Source organism: Jaculus jaculus, chromosome 16 (assembly GCF_020740685.1).
Source record: "Jaculus jaculus isolate mJacJac1 chromosome 16, mJacJac1.mat.Y.cur, whole genome shotgun sequence".
In the NCBI taxonomy this organism is placed as follows: domain Eukaryota; kingdom Metazoa; phylum Chordata; class Mammalia; order Rodentia; family Dipodidae; genus Jaculus; species Jaculus jaculus.
In genome coordinates, this window is record NC_059117.1 from 41334636 (window position 1) to 41352728 (window position 18093).

General features: G+C 39.8%; 1 protein-coding gene across 1 annotated transcript in view; it reads left to right on the top strand.

Moving 5' to 3' along the window:
- The window catches only part of Creb5 (cAMP responsive element binding protein 5), a 430087-nt gene that overhangs the window by 66403 nt on the left and 345591 nt on the right, over positions 1–18093 (top strand). The window contains exons 2-3 of the mRNA XM_045135541.1: positions 11218–11289; positions 17635–17728. Of these exons, the coding sequence (XP_044991476.1) occupies positions 11218–11289; positions 17635–17728 (166 nt within the window). The remainder of the gene's footprint in view (positions 1–11217; positions 11290–17634; positions 17729–18093) is intronic.

Here is an 18093-nt window from a genome sequence, read left to right on the forward strand (position 1 = left end):
TTATCGTTTATGAAGTGCTTTCTCATATGTCATCCCATTAAGTTCTCCCAGCATGCCAACATTGTAGTTTGTTTTTGTAATGAGAAAGGTCATGTTCAGATAAGTTAAATCACTTTCCTACAATCACACAGCTAGTGAGCAAGGTAGCTGAGATTCCCTTGTTGATTTTCTATGTCAGAAAAATGCAGTCTCTGACCACAACATTGAGCTTCCTACAAATAGTACAGATTTAATTATGTGGACTGCAACCAATATCAAGCCTAATTAAATCAAAGAAATACATAAACCCCTTACTTCTAAAATAATGAAAAGAAGGCACTACTGTGTGTATGTGTGTGTTTGTGTGTGTGGGTCACTCACGCATGTGTGTGTGTGTGTGTGTGTGTGTGTGTGTAGTTGACATATTATTAGGAGAAGTATTAAGCTCTGAAAGGAACCTGTATGGTCTTTGATATAAATAATGAATCAGCCTTGCTTTCTCATGGTCTATGAACTTTCATAGAACATTGCTAAAAACTCTGCTATGGCTTTTTACAGTCTACTTCCCACCACAGACTCCTCAGCACACCTTTCATCAACCTGCTGCACACTGGGGTTCAGAACAAGGGTTGTTTTGACTGCTCTTTTGTGTCCCAGTATGAACCCTCATACCTTTTAGGTGCCCAGGGGCTGTGAGGAAAGAGAATGAAGGAGAGCAGTGCTGGGTTTCCCATCCCACATATGCTGAGGTCAAATCAAACATGAACAAGATCAGTATGACAAGTGACCAATCACTGTCCAACAGGCTACTGTCCCTGAGACAGCCAGTGATCAGTGCTCCATGAGGTATCCTCCAGCCTTCTGGGGCACAATCACATTTTGCCCAAGTGAACACGAGGTCTCATTTGTTTCTCTGTCTTTATTCAGCCCCTCAGTGTGATCTCTGATTGCTCTGTCATGTTCCTGCTGGTGGATGCATGTAGGGCTTTCCCTGTTCATCTCTATTGTGAAAGAGTCCGGGTTCTATGTCTTTCTGAGGGTTTGACCTTTTTCACCCCCTGAGCCAAGAAGCCACATTTACCTTCAGTTAGAGTCCTAGGATTTTGAGAAAAGAGGCATGAAAAAGAAAAAGAAGAAATCCTTTTCTGCTGATGCTGATGTTGAGAGTGGGTTCCAAACTGGGTCCGTTGCTGGAGCTCACAGCCCTGTGGGATGCCACGTGCAGTAGCTTCTCTGTGGCTTGGCCTCTTGATGATTGGGAGTCTGGGATACTGTTTTCCTGTTGAGGATGGGGGCTCAAAGAAGAGGCCTTTTCTTTCCCTGTCACTTTCCGAGGGTGTTTAGTGGGTTCCTGAGTCATCTGTTCAGTGGGGATTTGATAAAACCACCAAGGATAAGTGGAAGTGATCCTGTGATCTTTAAACTCACAGCTCACCCTGCACTTTCAAAATGAAAGCGACCCCACTGCAGAGGCGGGCTTGGGATGGCCTCTACCCCTGGTGATGCAATAACCTCTTTCCTTTCTATCAGGAACAAAGCTTAAGTGTGAAATTCTGAATTAACTTATAGGGAAAAATGATCTCTATCAGGGAATGAATGTGTATTCTGCATATAAATTATGTATAAAAAATCTTAACTTCTCAGTAAAAAACTGAACACACCAAAAGTACATGTATAAGTATTGATGAATTTTCTTTTTCTTTCTGGCTTATTAAGGTCTCTGATGAAGAAGTTCATTTGGAAGCAACGTCCCATCCTTAAGTATTCTGTGACCTGATGGCTGATAGCAATTAGCAACATAAAAACTGAATTTAGAAGCTGTGGTAGTTTCAGCTTGTCAGAAAAAGGGGAGCTGGTGTTGTAGCTCAAAGATAAATCACTTGCCTTGCATACACAAGGTTCTAGATTTATTTATATTATTTTATTTATTTGCAAGGAGAGAGGGAGACAAAAAGACCGCATATGGGCACATCAGGGCCTCCTGCCACTGTAAATGAACTCCAGACACATGTGCCACTTTGTATGTCTGGCTTTACATGGAAATTGGGGAATTGAATCCAGGCTATCAGGCTTTACAAGCCAGTGCCTTTTACTACAGAACCGTCTCTCCAGCCCTTTGCCCTAGATTTAATTCTAAGCACTGTAAAAGGAAGGAAGGGAAGCACATTCTATGTGATGAGCTGTCAGTAGTCATAGAAGACATTTGTCATGAAAGGCACGGGGCAGCACTGGGATTCCACATGGGGCCAACGGCTCCTTTGACTCTGTGGAGCCAACACTGCTCACGATGGAGTGGTGACTAATTTGGACAGTGGGAACAACAGGTGGTCAAACCATGTAAGTTACTTACAAAGAAATATCTGCTAGTTTACACAAGCTCAGTCATCTCTCTCCTGCATGGATTGAACACTTAGATAAAGTGTTGGCAAGAGATCAACTCTCTCTCACATTAAAGAAATAGTAATTCAACCTATTTTATTTTGAATGTGTATAAAATCATCATTGGCACTGAATCTAGCTGTGTCTAGCTTCACTTTAACTGATCTTCTCGGGGCTTTTTACAAGTGTGAAGAGGTGGACATGCACTTAGCCATTTTCTTTCATTCCCTCCCTTGGTGTCTGTGTCTCACCCTTCCTATCGTCCTGGTCTTGTCTGTTGTTTTCTATGAACTTGGCAGAGTGGGTTGAGAGGCAATGGATGCTCATGCTATTGGACTTTCCAAAGCTGCATTACTGACTATTGGGTCAGAAGGGGCCAGGGTTGCCCAGGACTTCACGTTCTGCCCAGGAAGAGTATTCCATGTCCCTGGTCCTAGCTACTAGATATCAGTGATGGCCCTTAGTAACAGTAGCCAGTAAAAATTGGCTTCATATCTTTTTTGAATCCCTTTATTGTGCTGTGCAAGGAAATAATAGCTTCTCTAGGCAGGCAGATGAAAGTATACCTATTGCTCATATTTAGAAATGTGACCTTTATAGGATAACAATACCCTCAAGTGATGAGATTTTTGACAACAAGGCCTTTAAGTGACTGAGTATTGTTAAGTGCTTTCATGCTTGAATCTTGAAGCCGAGTACAGAGGAGTCTGGACGGAAGCCTGGGTGTATCTGGCCTGGTAGTCCACGCACAGCAGGGCACGCAGGCTCCGAGCATGGCCGCAGGCTCCTGCAGACTCCAGCGTGGGCGCGTTGGCTCTCCACGCGAGCAAGACACCAAGCTGCTCACTTTGCTCGGCCGATTCTCCAGTGTCTTCTCACAGGATGATTTGACAGGAATATAGGACAGTCTTTCTGTGCACAGAAGATGGGCATCTTTACCCCTGCATCTTGTGTGCAGTCTCACACTTGGTAGCTCAGATTCGTGAGCAAGAACAGGTCTCAGATGCTTTATTATTTTAACCCATACATTGCATGGACCAAGCATACACTATTACTGGAAATTTAACAACTTCTTTAGACTAAAGATAACATGAATATTGTTCTGTCCAACAAAAATTAGTTTACATGGGTGCAAAGAAAACCAAGATGTAATGTTATAATTTTTTCCAAAATATATTAAGGTATCCATTTTCTTTGAAAATAGCTTAAGAAAACAAGCATACCCAAAATGTAGTAGTATCAATCTGAATATAGTATAGTCTCACTTGAAGAATGTGTTAGAATACCAAAGAATCATTTACTATAGTGAAAAAATAAACTAAACAAACAAACAGACCAGAAAAAAACAGGACAAAAGAAAGAAAATAAAACTGCTCCTTTTTCTTGCATTTTCTCAATGGCAAGCTCACTTTGACTTTTGTGAAGAGTGTATGCAGATTTCCATTTAACTTTTACTGTTATAGTTTCCTTTCCAGGACTCTATGGGGCAATTATTTTAAATGGCAATGAAGTACTTGTTGAAAGGTTACAATGTCATCTCAAACCACAATAACCTCTTATTTTTCTGATTTTTCTTTTCTTTTTTATTGTTTGTAATGAGAGCAGATGAAAAAGAAGACTTTGCAACCTTCTAGCATGTTTTCTGAGGTTGTGTTCTGTCTCGTTATAAACCACAACCCCATGGGGAATACCTGCAACCCAACTGAGGAGCGTCCCCAATGGACAGGGGCAGGGAATGAGGGAAAAGAGGGTACCAACACATGATGCATCCAAACAAAATATATTGTTAATAATAATAACAATAAAGAGAACAACAACAACAATAATAAACAGACAATTGCTACCCTAATGCTTTGCTAACCACACACATGTCGAATATACTTTCCTGGAGACGAGATGTGTCTGGCAAATATCTACTGTGCATGATAGGAGCAGGGAGGGGAACAAGGACCTGAATTCACACACTCAGGCAGACGCATGCACGGGGACTTCACCTTGCACAGCTTTGGGCTGGTGCTTAGTGAGTGTGCTCTGAACTATTGAACCCATAAAGAGAAAAGTCCTAAGACAGGATTAGGGGGAACAAAAGTTGAAATTAGCTTGTGGCTTTGAAAATAGGCCTCATATCTAAAGAAACATATGGAACACTTAAACAACAAAAGAGGACTGCAGCACATGAAAAGCCAATCCCACTGGAATGCTTTTCCATGCACAGTATAAATGCCACATATATAAAACCACAGAACCCCGGCAAAAGGCTGGGGAGGCCAGCAGCCCCCAGTACTCTCTCGTCTCTGGTCCTCCTTTGGGGAGTAAACACTGGGTCAGTTTTCAGAGATGAAAGCTGTTTGGAAATCTTTCTCTCTGGGAACAGTGAGCCTTGTGCAAAGGGAACTCCACAGTCTGTGATGGTCGAGGGTGTGGCAGTCCATAGAGGTCTTTGGTTTAGGCAGTAGGGACGTGAACTTTGGGGAGACACCTGGGGCTGGCGAATATTTCCAGTGTCAAGGAATTTCATCTGGTTTGAATGGAATAGTAATGTCCAACCACAGGACTATGGGAATACTTGTGCACTTCCAGGGAGAGTTCTGGCTAGTGGTTGTGTAGGGCCACGTCCCTTTCACACCAACTTCTAGTGAAACTTTCACTTGCAAGGAAGTGTCTCTGCTGGTCCTGGCCCTTGTATAAATCTCTGGCTTGAAAACCTTGCAGCCTTCAGGCATTTCAAGCTTGAGGGCTGAAATGTCACTTTTTAAAGTCAGGTTAAAAAGGTCACACAGCTGCAAATAATAATAGCCCAATGAAATTCAGATTCTAACTGCAGCTCACTTCAAGAATAACACTGGGACCGGAAACAAGCCTACCCAATCTTTTTACCAGTAAAGCTGGAAGAACACTTCTGATTGTGTGTGTGTGTGTGTGTGTGTGTGTGTGTGTGTGTGTGTATGTGTGTGTGTGTGTAGAGACGGTGGGGGGAGGCAGAGCAACACGCATATGGCAGGGCAAAGACACACAGAGAAGCAGGCATAGAACGAGACAGTTTGAGAGACAGACACGGAGAGAGCAAGTAATAAGGACACAGAGCCACCCAGTGAGACGCAAAGATGCACTCACGGAGTCATCGATTTTCTTGGACTGAAATCCAAGGGCATTTATTTTTCTATCAGAAGTTATGACAGTCAGGTTTGAAACTAAAGATATAGTAGAAATTATAATTTTTTTTTTCTGAAAGCAACTCTTATTCCTAAATCAAATATACAATTCCTTTCCCTCAGCCAGCCATGTATGGGAAGAATTGTCCTGCATCCTTATGTGAAATAATAGATACAGGCATCTAAGAATAAGGTAAATGTAGGAAGTGTTTGTGGTAAATATGTGCTGGGCTCTTATTGTACATGCTTTTATTTTTGATCTTTCTGACCAATATATTGAGAAAAATGTTTGTTCTTTTCAAAAATACCAGATTAAAGTTGGCTATATCTTTAAGAAATTTTGTTAACCTTTCTTCAGAGAAAGAAATCAGGATTGATTTGGAGTGTCAGTCACCCAGTGTGATTGACGTGAGTGGTCCTCTCATTTTCAGAGGGGCCAGTTTCTTTCTGTGGAAACTAGGGGTCTGGTAGGTCAACAAGGTAAAAGTGTTGTTTCATTGAACCCTGCCAAGATAGTTCCTTCTACCCTCATGATAAGGTAATAAATGCAAGTAAGCTTTTTTGCATGTGTGCACATGTATATATGTAGTATGTGTTGTGTGGTATGTGAGGTATATGAACATGTGTACAGATGCATATGCCCTGTATGTTCATGTATGCAGGCCAGAGGCAAAGTCAGCTGTGCTCCTCTGTGGCTTTACCCATCCTGGAGCTACTGGTGTTTTTCTTTTCTTTTCTTTTCTTTTCTTTTCTTTTCTTTTCTTTTCTTTTCTTTTCTTTTCTTTTCTTTTCTTTTCTTTTCTCTTCTCTTCTTTTCTTTTCTTTTTCTTTCTTTCTTTTTTTTTTTTTTCTTATTTTCTTGCCTTCCTCAGACTGGCTGACCAGGGATCCTCAGTGCTTCTTTTGTCTCTGTTCTTGCCAGGACTGGGATTATAGGTGTGGGTAGCCACACTCGGCTGTTTATGTGGATTTAACTCAGGCCTTAATGCTAACTGGGCAAGCACTCATACCTGTGATCTCCCTAGCCTCCCAACACATAAGAATTCAAGCCTTTAGCCAGACATGGTGGTGCACACTTTTAATCCTAGCACTCAGCACTTGGGAGGCAAAGGTAGGCGGATCCTAGTAAGATGGAGGCCACTCTGAGATGACATAGTTGAATTTCAGGTCAGCCTGGGCTAGAGTGAGACCCTACCTTGAAAAAACAAATAATAATAATAATAATAAATAAATAAGAAGAATTCAAACTTTCTTTTCAGATCTTTGATACACAGATAACTAGGTTAGTAATACCAGAGTTGCTGGAAACCTGTCACTATATTAGCTTTCATTGATATAAGTTCAGTTTGCATCTTTGAAGTTCTTTTAACTTTTGGTATTGATAAGAGTGCATGCAACGTTTTTAGATAAAGCAATCATATGGTATTTTACCATTTCCAGTCTCATGCCTTCTTAGGATTTATCTGCTGCTATTGGACTAGTTTGTGCCATTCCACTGAGATTGGAACTTTGTGTTAACTCAGACTGGATTGTAGCTGCCCTTGAGCTATGTGGCAAAGCATCCCCTAGGCTGAGCCAGATGATGTTGATTTTCCTTCCTCTGAGCTCAGATTTCAAGTACAAATGTATAGTGTGTTGTGTAGACTGTCCAAGGTTTTACTAGCATTTGCTCTTTGCTAGCACAGTAATTCCAACTATATCCCTAAATGGCTGGCAAAGCTTTTGAATGGATTGTTGCATCAGCCATTGTGGAACTACTTCCCATTTTAGAGCAGGAATTTGAGGGGTCAGACCCTGAACAATGAAAGAAATTCTTGCTCACTTAGAGCCTGGAGGAATCCAGGGGTGGTAGAGGGTTCAAACTGTAAATTAAGCCTGTCACTGCCTGAGAAAACCTCAGCTCACTTCGTGCTCTAGTAGGGTATATTAGGAGGATTTTTTATTGCTTTCTAGAAACTTGAGGGACAATTAGATGAGTGAGGCATTTGTTAGAATTGAGCACTGAGTCTGAGTTTTGGAAAAGGGAACAAATTTGGGAGTAGAAACTACTAGATGATGAGAGTATCTGTCACAAGTATGGCCATTTTTCACCAGTCTGTGTTACTCAAAGGATGTCCTGTGGATTTCTATACATAACTGTTCATGGCTAATAGACCGGTAAGATGAACAGACTACATTTATAATGAATTAATACATTTTCATATGAAATTTAGTGAAAACTAGCTTTCCCTATGTTTCTACCAAAACTAGCTTTGACTATTTTTTTTTTGTGGAGCCTGGGGAGTCTTCTGAGGCTACACCTTGGGGCAGGTAGAGTGAATGTACCACACACTCTCTTGCCTCTCTTGAAACTTGATTCTGGGCAACAACAGTTCCACAAATCTGGCCCGCGGTGTGGAGAACAGGCAGGCTGTTTGGGACTGTTTATCATGATGATTCAGAGTTCATCATCCATTCTACAAATATTTACTGAACGCCTACTATGGAAGCTCTACATGGTGGAGCTCTTGCTATGGTGATTGCCAAACCAAACTTGGTTTATTAACAAATCCCAGCCAGTAAAGCAACTAAATGGGAAATGAGAGGATGAGGCCTGACTTCTGAGGCCTGAATATGGAGCAACCTGGCTAAAATCACATCTGAGTAATTTGCCTTCACTTGACAAGGATAAAAGAATCCATGCAAAGCTTTAGTAGGAGTCTGGGAGAGTAATTATTACAATATACACTAGAAAGGAACCTTAATAGTAGACCATAAAAATAAACCATGCATCTTGACTAATACATCAGACCAGATCATACCAGTTGATAAAAATAATGAGGCCTACATGGCAGTGGTACCATTTAGTAAACCTATTGCAAACACCTACACAGAAAAGAATTAGCAAGGGAGTAATGTTTGCAGAGGCTGAATGTGGGAACTGCAAAGTAAAATAAAACAGTTGAGGTTTACACACATATATACACACCCACTCACCTCAGAACTTATTAATCCCTTAAACCCATTTTATATTAGCAACTGCCATCTGCCTTAAGACTTTCATTCTAATATTATGTTGTCAGATATATTTGGTCTGTATTCATTACATAGCATGCAATAAGTTGATACAGATTCATTTGTGTTTAAAAATAAACTAAACGAATGACAGCAGTAACCCAATAGAACATTCTGAACTAAACTTTAAATGGTTTGAGGGCAAATTCTTGTATTTCTGAGGCATTGTATTTCCTGAGGCATAAAATCTTTTATTGACACATGTCAATGGATATCAAATTACACTGATCATATTCCTGTAAACATGACATCCACACCATAAAGACTCAGTAAATATGTGTGGCTGGACCTAGTTATGTCTCTAAACAGGAGCATCAGAGTGTTCCAGGGCTTTTAGAGTAGCAAGTTGTAGCCAATAATTAAGTGAAATAGAGTTGCTAATGTATGATGGGCCTGAATTGATGGGGAGAGTCAGCGTTTTGCCTGGTCAAAGTTGGGAAGGAGTAGAGGTCACTCTAGAAAGACCCTGTCTCCTTGGACTTCCGTGCTTGGCCAACTCTTACCTCAGTTTGACTTGTTAATGAATCTCCTTAAGGTCTCTGCGATAGTACTTCCAGCCTTGAACACTGTTGTTGCTTGGACATTAATTTAATTATCATTAATTACTACTTTCACAATTTAGACCATAAATTATATATATATATATATATATATATATATATATATATATATATATATATATACACACACACACACATACACACACATACACACACACACACACACATATGGCTTTCACATTTTACCATCATGTCATCTTAATGTAGCCTGGCAAAAGTGGCATTATTTTATAAAATTATCAAATAAAGTTCTCAAGTGGTATCCAAGAACAAGTTGCTTGAGCAAATAAGAGAATAAATTATAATTTTTAAATTTATACACAGGGAATAATTCATATTCAAGTGATATTCCAAAAACACTTATCCACAAACTCCCTCTACCTGAAAAATACACACACTTAGCTGCTCAGACCCTTCTCCATAATGTAAAATGTCACACAGACCCCCAGATATGCAATATGACATACGAGCTAAAGATGGATACTCATGTGGTCTTGAAAAAGAAGAACACTGAGGCATAAGGCAGTTGTCAAGGAGACCAGGCCCGCATATGTAGATACATTCCAGTAAAACACTTAGCATTTCTTATTAGAAAACACAATGGACTTAAGTAAGGCATTACCCAGCTCCTCTGTTGTTTGATCTACCTTGGGTCAAAATCATTTCTCAGGGTCACAGTTACCCATAAATCTTAGCAATGAGTTTTCAGCAGTCATCATGGGGATGAGGGATGCTCTATGATTATCAATGGCAAATTAAATTAAATGAGATATGCAGTTATTTTCATTCTTCAAAAATTCCTCACATAAAGGCAAATATAAAGACCCCAGAGATATCTGTGGCTTTCTTCTTCTTGTAAATATAATACAGTAGGGTACCTGTGTTTTATAGGGACCTTCTATATTCGTCATAGAGCCAAGTGTGGTGGTACATGCCTTTAATCCAAGCATTTGGGAGGCTGAGGTAGGAAGATCGCTGTGAGTTGAAGGCCAGCCTGAGATTACATAGTGAATCCCAGGTCATCCTGGAATAGAGGAAGACCCTACCTCCAAAAGACAAAATAAATAAATAAATATAAATAAATAGAAGAAGAATTAGGGAGAGGAGAGTAAGAGGTCCAAATGCTAGGAAACTAAGAAATGGTGTTTAAAGAAACAATGCTAATTACTGAGTTGATCATTATACACTTTGCATATATTATTGAGTTTTTACAATGTACCCTGTAAATGTGTATAATTATTATACATCAAATAAAAAAGGAAAATTGTAAAAATAAAACATCACTCATAATAAGCAAATTACAAGAAAACACAATATAGCAAATAAATTCATACAAGAATGCTCAGTATAGGAAAGCTATAAAAATATACTAACTCCTTAAGACAATGGTATTCAAGCTTTAGTCTCGTTAATTGAAATCAGCTTATAAAACCAAATCAAGAAGATGTCTAAGAAAATTATTTTTTTTCTTTTTTCTTTTTGCATTTGATGACTTCTATTTACTTTGTACAACTTGGACAATTTTAGTTGAGGCTTATGGGCTCCTGAGGTGAAAATGAATTGAAGACCATGGTTTGCCACCCTCTTCTCTGGGTGACCTGGTTCCAAGGCTGCTTGTGTGTCTTGCAGCTTGTTGTAGTGACCATGGGTATTGTTAGACATACTGCCCAGGGTTGGTCCTCACCCTGAGGACTGCTGACATGATGGCCACATCTCTTTGGCTGTCCTAATGAGCAGAGAACTAAGGAAAAGTGGAACACATTTTGCTTCAGAGTTGTTCTGAGAAGGTAGGGTCTGACCTGGTCATAGTGCCCATCAGGTAGTTACCTACAGGCAAGATTTCTACTATGACATCTTTATGTCGTTGTTTTCTTCAGGTTACGCTCAGGAAAGTGCGTCAGAGATGAGGATGGGAAGATGATGAACTTCTGCTAAGTAGAACCTGTATTTACTGGTGTTCATGTTTTGCCTAGTCTAATCTGGGAATTTCTGTAGACAGGAGGCTCGGAGTGATTGCCTTTCTGGTGTGTCTCAGGCAGAGGCATGCGTACTCATGGGTTTCTGTTTTCTTTCCTCTCCCTCTAACCCTTCAGATTTATGAGGAATCCAAGATGAATTTGGAGCAGGAGAGGCCATTTGTCTGCAGTGCCCCAGGCTGCTCCCAGGTGAGTGTGTGGATTCTTTGCTCTGTGGCTTCCAGAAAATGTCCTTGCCCTCTCACTGGAAGCTGACTGTCACCCACCACAATGCCTGCCCTCGACTTTCTTTCTTTACTGAGAGATTGTCCAAGTCTCTCTAACTTCTTTGAAATTGTGATCATGGTCTTCATTACTGTTATATTCTGCTTTGAATAGTCTGAACTACTTCCCTCACATCTACTGAAATGGAGCATGTGGACATTTCTGCCCAAAACTCCCTCCAGGAGAAAGCCAGGCACATCCTGCTGGCCATCTTAGCAGGGCTGTCATTTCAGAAAGGGGGTGGCGAGGCCTACCTTCACTGCAGCCACTTGACCACACATTGGGCCCTTCTGATGAGATGGCTCACCACTGTAGGTTGAAGTCTATTTTATTTTAGTTCCCTTTTGAATAAAATAATCCCCTCTCTAACTCTTCTAGAATGCACATATTTTAAGCATCTAAATTTTAAGACAGGCAGATGTCCTACTGTGCTGGATTGAATCTCTTGGTTGCTAAGTAACTCTCAGATAATGGAAATATTAGACGAGGTACTGCTTGTAGAGTTTTAATATAGGATGCAAACATAGTAAGTGTTCAATTAATGCCCCCTCCAGTTCCCACTATTGCTGCTGTTACTAAGTTTACTTCCCTAGATAGAACCTATTTCTTTTAAAGAAGCTAGAAATTAGAGTTTTATATTTTATCTTTGAAACTTTATGCTTTTCCTGCTATTGACTCATGGACCAATCTTTGGGTGTCTTTATGCTTCAGTGGTTTTAATGTGTGGAAAATGGCTGCCATAGGTAATTTCTATGCTAAGGTCTTCATTTTATGGGATATAAAACAAGTATAGGACTCTCAACATAGGCTTCTTGCCAATGTAGTTGTTACAGCATTTGCCTAAACAGGATTTGGCAGTACTGTATGGAGCAATGCTTATAATCAGTTACCCACTGAGGACCCTCCTTACTGTTGGTTCTTGGAGTTTGTGGAAGGATCTGTGAGAGTGTGTAAGGGATGCGGGGAGAATGTTTACAAGACTTTTTAGAGGTGTGAAGCCATAGAAACGCAAGCAGTTGCTGGTGTTGTCATCTGCTAAGCAACCATAATCATCATTTACTTAGGGTCTGGAAGTTTTAGCAAAGCCAGTTTTTGTCAACCCATAATTAAGTAAAACAATAGAAAAATATTGAAGCAAACTGATTTTGAAGATTATCTTGAAGTAGGAAAACATGAATAGGTTGATAAATAACAACCACCACCACTACAAACCTGCTGGACCAGGGCTTTCATGGCGAATACAGAATATGTGGTCCTAACAAAGGTAAAACTCATTCCCACTCAATTATTGTTTGAAGGGATGTTTTCTTGACCAAAGGGGCCTATACCATTGCTGCAGTTTGCTTTGCTTTGGCTGTGATGATGAAGATTCAGTTTTATTTAGTCCAAGCCATTCAGAGCATGTGTGGGATGCCATGTATCCCAAGCATATGTTTGCTCTTGTGAAGTAGCCATGTTCCAGACACATATCACTGTCCTCACATAGCTTCTGATATGGGTGACAAATCTATAACTACATGATATGTCAATTAAATAATTGATTGTAATTTTTCATGGGCTACACTAAGATGCAGAATAGGGGAACTGACTTAACTTGAGGAGGTAAGCTACTTTAAGGTAGGAATAGCATGAGATCTTCAGAGATCCAGCAACATGAAAGGAGGGATGAGCCCAGGTGGGGAATCCCAGCAGTGCCCAGGGTTGTGGGTGACATTAGAGGAGAGTAACTTGAGGAAGGGATTTGTGGTTACATCTGATTTTTAGATAAGTCAAAAGGAGAGAGCTATGCATGAACCACTGATCTATAGGAATACTTACCCAAGCTTGGTATCATTAACATCTAGTATGGAATAACTCTCTGACGTGAGTTATTCTGTGTATTGTGGCTTGTTTAGCAGCATCTCTGGCTTCTACAGGCCAGATTCCAGCAGCACTCCACAGTTGTGGCCACCCAAAACATCTCCAGACATTTCCAGATGTTGCCTGGGAGTCACCCCTAGTTGTCAATGATTGTGTGTATTTTGCATCCTTATTTTAGTCTCGCTTCTTTTGTACCCTTATCTTTTAGACCCCGACTAACCCAGTACTTTCCTACTCTGTGTCATGTATTGCTCCAAAGCACTCTGTCAGGTTGAGTGTGAATCAATCAACGTCACAGACGTGCAGTCATGGTGTCAGATGCTGCTGGGGCACGGAGAGTTGGAGGACTGGGTAAAGGCTGTTGGATTTGGCAGCTAGGTGCTTGCAGGCAAGCCAGGGGAGAGCAGAGGGGAGGAGGCCTGATTGGAAAGGATTAATGGGTGAGTGGGTGGTAAGGAAGCGGAGGTGGTGTGCACAGAGGACTCTTTCAGAGGACTGGGCAGTACCGGGAAGCAGAGTGATCTAATGGTATCTTGCGAGGGAGGCAGCTTTTTAAAAGCTAAAGGATAGCCAGGCTGGATTTAGTCAAGGGCAAGAAACCAGTGAGAAGAGGGGAGGGAGCAAGAGGTTGGTTGTGAAGACTTAGTACTCAGAACTCTTGTGCATGTTCAGGGTCACTGTGAATGTGGCTGAATACATTTGTAGTTGTCAAGGTCAAGTTGCAATGTCACAGAGTTGGGTTCTCCTGGTAAAGCGTCCTGTGGGGGCAGGGAGTGGGCATGCTCAGTCTTCTAAGACAAGGAGGAATGTAGGCAGAATCTTCCCCATCACTTGCAAATTCCGAGGTGGTTGAATGGGGTCATATTTTTTGGTTTAAGCTCTTGTGCCAGTGCCAGGAATTGAACCCAGTGCTTCATATATGTAAAGGCAAGCACTTTGTCACTGAAGCATACCCTGAACTCTTGAATGTGGTCTATTTTGAATGACCTTGAATATCTTGGTGAAGGAATAAAGCATTTTTTGACAAGACTAGGAAAACTGAGGATTTTAAGCTTCTTCCATAGCTTTAATATAAAATATTATATGAATTCAATATCTTCATTTGATATGAAAGTGTCTTTTATCCTTGCTAAGCTATTATAAAATTAAATCCATCTTTCAATTGAAGGGAAAATGTAGCCATCGCCCCATTGTCTTAAAGGGTTCTTGGTGGGGTGTCAGTATCTCAGAGACAGTCAATGGCTGTGATCATGGCATTTGCCCTAATGACATTCCATAGCCTGGAAACCTGTAGGAAGCAGAGAGGATGCTGAGACTGGGAAGAGGATTAAAGAGTTGTCAGTACTTTCATTGTCCGAGTGTGTTGGAAGTATTCTTCCCCCTTCTGAGTTCCAAAGAAACCTGGCTATTTTAGAAGTAGTCTGAAATGCCTGGAGATCTTTAACTTATAGATCTGTACACATTATTTTTCTTTAACAAGTTACTAAGAAACACACTTTTCTTGCTTTTTCTTGCCACAGCATGCAATATTAATTTCACTTGTTCTTTGCTTTCAGCATTAATCATGTTTTGAGTAACTCTCTACTTTATACCTGCATCTAAGTAATTTGTAATTTCATATTATTGTCTCATTTTGAGTATAGTTCTGATCAACATGTACTGTGATAGGCACATACCTATAATCCAGGCAGCCAGGAGGCTGAGTTCCAAGACAGCCTGGACTACATTGTGAGCTGTGTTTAAAAAAATCTAGTTAACATTCTCCCCTCCATACTGTCCATTCCAGGGGGTTCAGTTCAGTACCCATTATTTTGCAGATTTAAAAACGGTTTATCAATACAATGAAAAGTATAACGATGTTGCTTTTGCTGTCCATCTATCTATCTATCTATCTATCTATCTATCTATCTATCTATCTATCTATCTATCTATCTATCTATCTATGTGTGTGTATAGATAGATAGATAGATAGATAGATAGATAATAAATTTCATGATGTTTTGACAGGAAGATTAGGGTATTAACCCATATCTTTAACTCATGTGTTCTGGTGTTAAATATTTTATGCAATCATTGCATAATCTAGCAAAATCAAGAGAAGTGATGAAATAGAAAATAAATGTCAAGTCATATAAAGCAAACCACTGCATAATCAGAAATTGAGGATAAGTCCTGTGCTTTGTAAACTCTATGCTCTCCAGCTTATCTGAAACAAGTGAGTGATGTTTATACAAAGAATGTCTATAGTCTTTCATAGGATTCAGTCCAGTCAATTTCATTGTTCCTATGAACACAAATCCATACTATTTGTAGATAAATTTCTACTATGGTACACCAAAGATACATGAAATCTGTACTTACCATCATGATAAATGAGGAAGGTCTGAAAGATTTTTTAAAATTATCAGAGATTCAGAATTTATTAATTTACTTTTATTTTTATTTGACTTGATAAAGCACACCCTCTGTTCAGTTCAGCTATTACCACCATTCCAATCTGAGGAACAGGCTAGGTTCTGCTGCAATAACAAATTTTCTGAAAACTTCAATGGTTTAAAACAACAAAGCTTATTTCTATAGCCCATGGATCCATTTCTATGGTAGAGGCTTAGGAAGCTCTTCTCAATACTTTAGAATTCAGAAATAACTGCATAATTTTTCAGAGGGTGACTGAAGGTCCACTATTTCCAGTATTGTCAGTCACCATGCTATACCATGAATCGGGCAAGGAAAATGGCAGGGCTTTACACCAGGGAATAATGTTTGCCTCTGGATGACATGTAACTCTCATTCATGACTCAGTGGACAGAGTTAGTCACATGGCTCTACCCAAGAGGGTCAGAAAATTTGGTGGCCAAGAGTCAGAGAGCCAAACACATTGGGAACAGATTTTTTGAGAACTCTAATATCATTACTTGAACATTAAAAATAAATAATGGGGCTGGAGAAGTGGTTTAGCAGCTAGGGCATTTGACAGCAAAGCCTAAGGACCCAGACTTGGTTCTCTAGTACCCACATAGGCCAGATGCACAAGGTGGTGCAGTGTCTGGAGTTAGTTTGCGGTGGTTAGAGGTCTGGGTGTACTGAATCTCTCCTTATCCTTCTCTCTCTCTCTCTGATTTCTCAAATAAATAAATAGTAAAAAAATAAACAATTGCTTATGATTATTATAGAGTAAAAATGCTGAAAATAATAGATTATTGTAAAATCATATGTATAGTTAGAAAAAAATCTGATAATAGGTGGATAAGGTCTTTATAAACAGAAACATAACAAAAATGTTATGGTGTAGATTAGTAGATGCATGTTTCAAAAAATTAGGCATGGCATGTAGTTCTTTCCCAAAGTCTGACATAAATCAAAATTCTTTTCTTTGTCATGCATTTCTCCTACTTTTGGTTAATTTGTAGGTAATGTCTGGCATACTTCTCATGCCTTACCCTTAATTTTACAGTATTATGTAAAATAGTAACTACTAGAAAAAGTTCCACATGTTTTTGTAAAATTTAAGGGCTACTCAGGTCCAAATTCAGTTCTTTATTTTGGACATGGTATTCTCATGTGGATAAGAAGAAATAGGAATATGTTAATTTTGTAATGCTGCCATTATTAGTTACTTTTTTAACCATAAGAAATAGTCATTTAAAGTTATTTTTAAACACACATTAATTAATTAATTAATTTATTTGAGAGAGATTGAAAGAGAGAGAGAGAGAGAGAGAGGCAGATCGAGAATGGGAACACCAGGGCCTGTAACCACAGCAAACAACTCCAGATGCCTGTGCCTCCTTGTGCATCTGGCTTGTATACTGCTGAATCAAAGCTGGGTCCTTAAGCTTCACAGGCAAGTCACTTAATCACTAAGCCATCTCTCCATCCCTGAACAGTTACTTTTTAAGAAGCTGCTTAACATGAGGAAGGCATGAGGTCATTATCTATCTTTGATATATATGTTATTTTAATACTGCCAATAGTGCTCATTTACGCTTTCTGTTTTATTTGTTAGCAAAGGATAACTTCAATGTCTACCTCAGACAAAAACTTGTAGTTCCTAGAGAAACATAGCTCCCCCATCAGTCAGCACAGCTGGTTATGTCCAGGGACTATAAGAAGTAAAGGCTTTCTGGGGGAAGGCAGTGAAGTTGGATACTAATTCTTCTGTATCATAGGTAACACTTTGGTAATCTAATGAAAAGCATGATGGACATGTTTGGATGTAACTGAAAGGAATGTCACAGCATATTTGCTTGCATGATATAGCTTCACTCACTACTGCATTAATGCTTTTTCAGAACTAATATTTGTTTTTCCTATCATGCAGATGATACTGAATAAAGTTTTCTTAATGATGCCAGATATGTATTATGAAGCTGAATCTTTCCTCTCCTTCTCTTCCCATTGGTCTGACAGCGTTTCCCAACAGAGGACCACCTGATGATCCACAGGCACAAGCATGAGATGACCTTGAAGTTTCCGTCAATAAAAACAGACAACATGCTATCAGGTAAGGGTCATCAGGCAAGACAGCTTTGGGTGTCTGGATTCATTCATGCAAGATGCTTCCTCTATTTTGTGTGGGATAATGTCTACTGACAAATTTGTGCTTTGACAATATGTAGGTCTGAAGTAGAGCAATATAATGGTTACCCAGAATGTTTGAAGAGCTGCACCTCCCTCCCTCACTTCATTATTTTACTATTTATTTTATTATGAGACAGAATCGTAAGCTCCAGGCTGCCCTAACTCTGTAAATGGGGATCACCTTGAATTCTTAATCTTCATCTATCCACATCCCAAGTGCTGGGATTATAGGCTCACACTATGGCACCTGGCTAGTTTTTCATTTTATATACTAAAACTTGGCTCCAA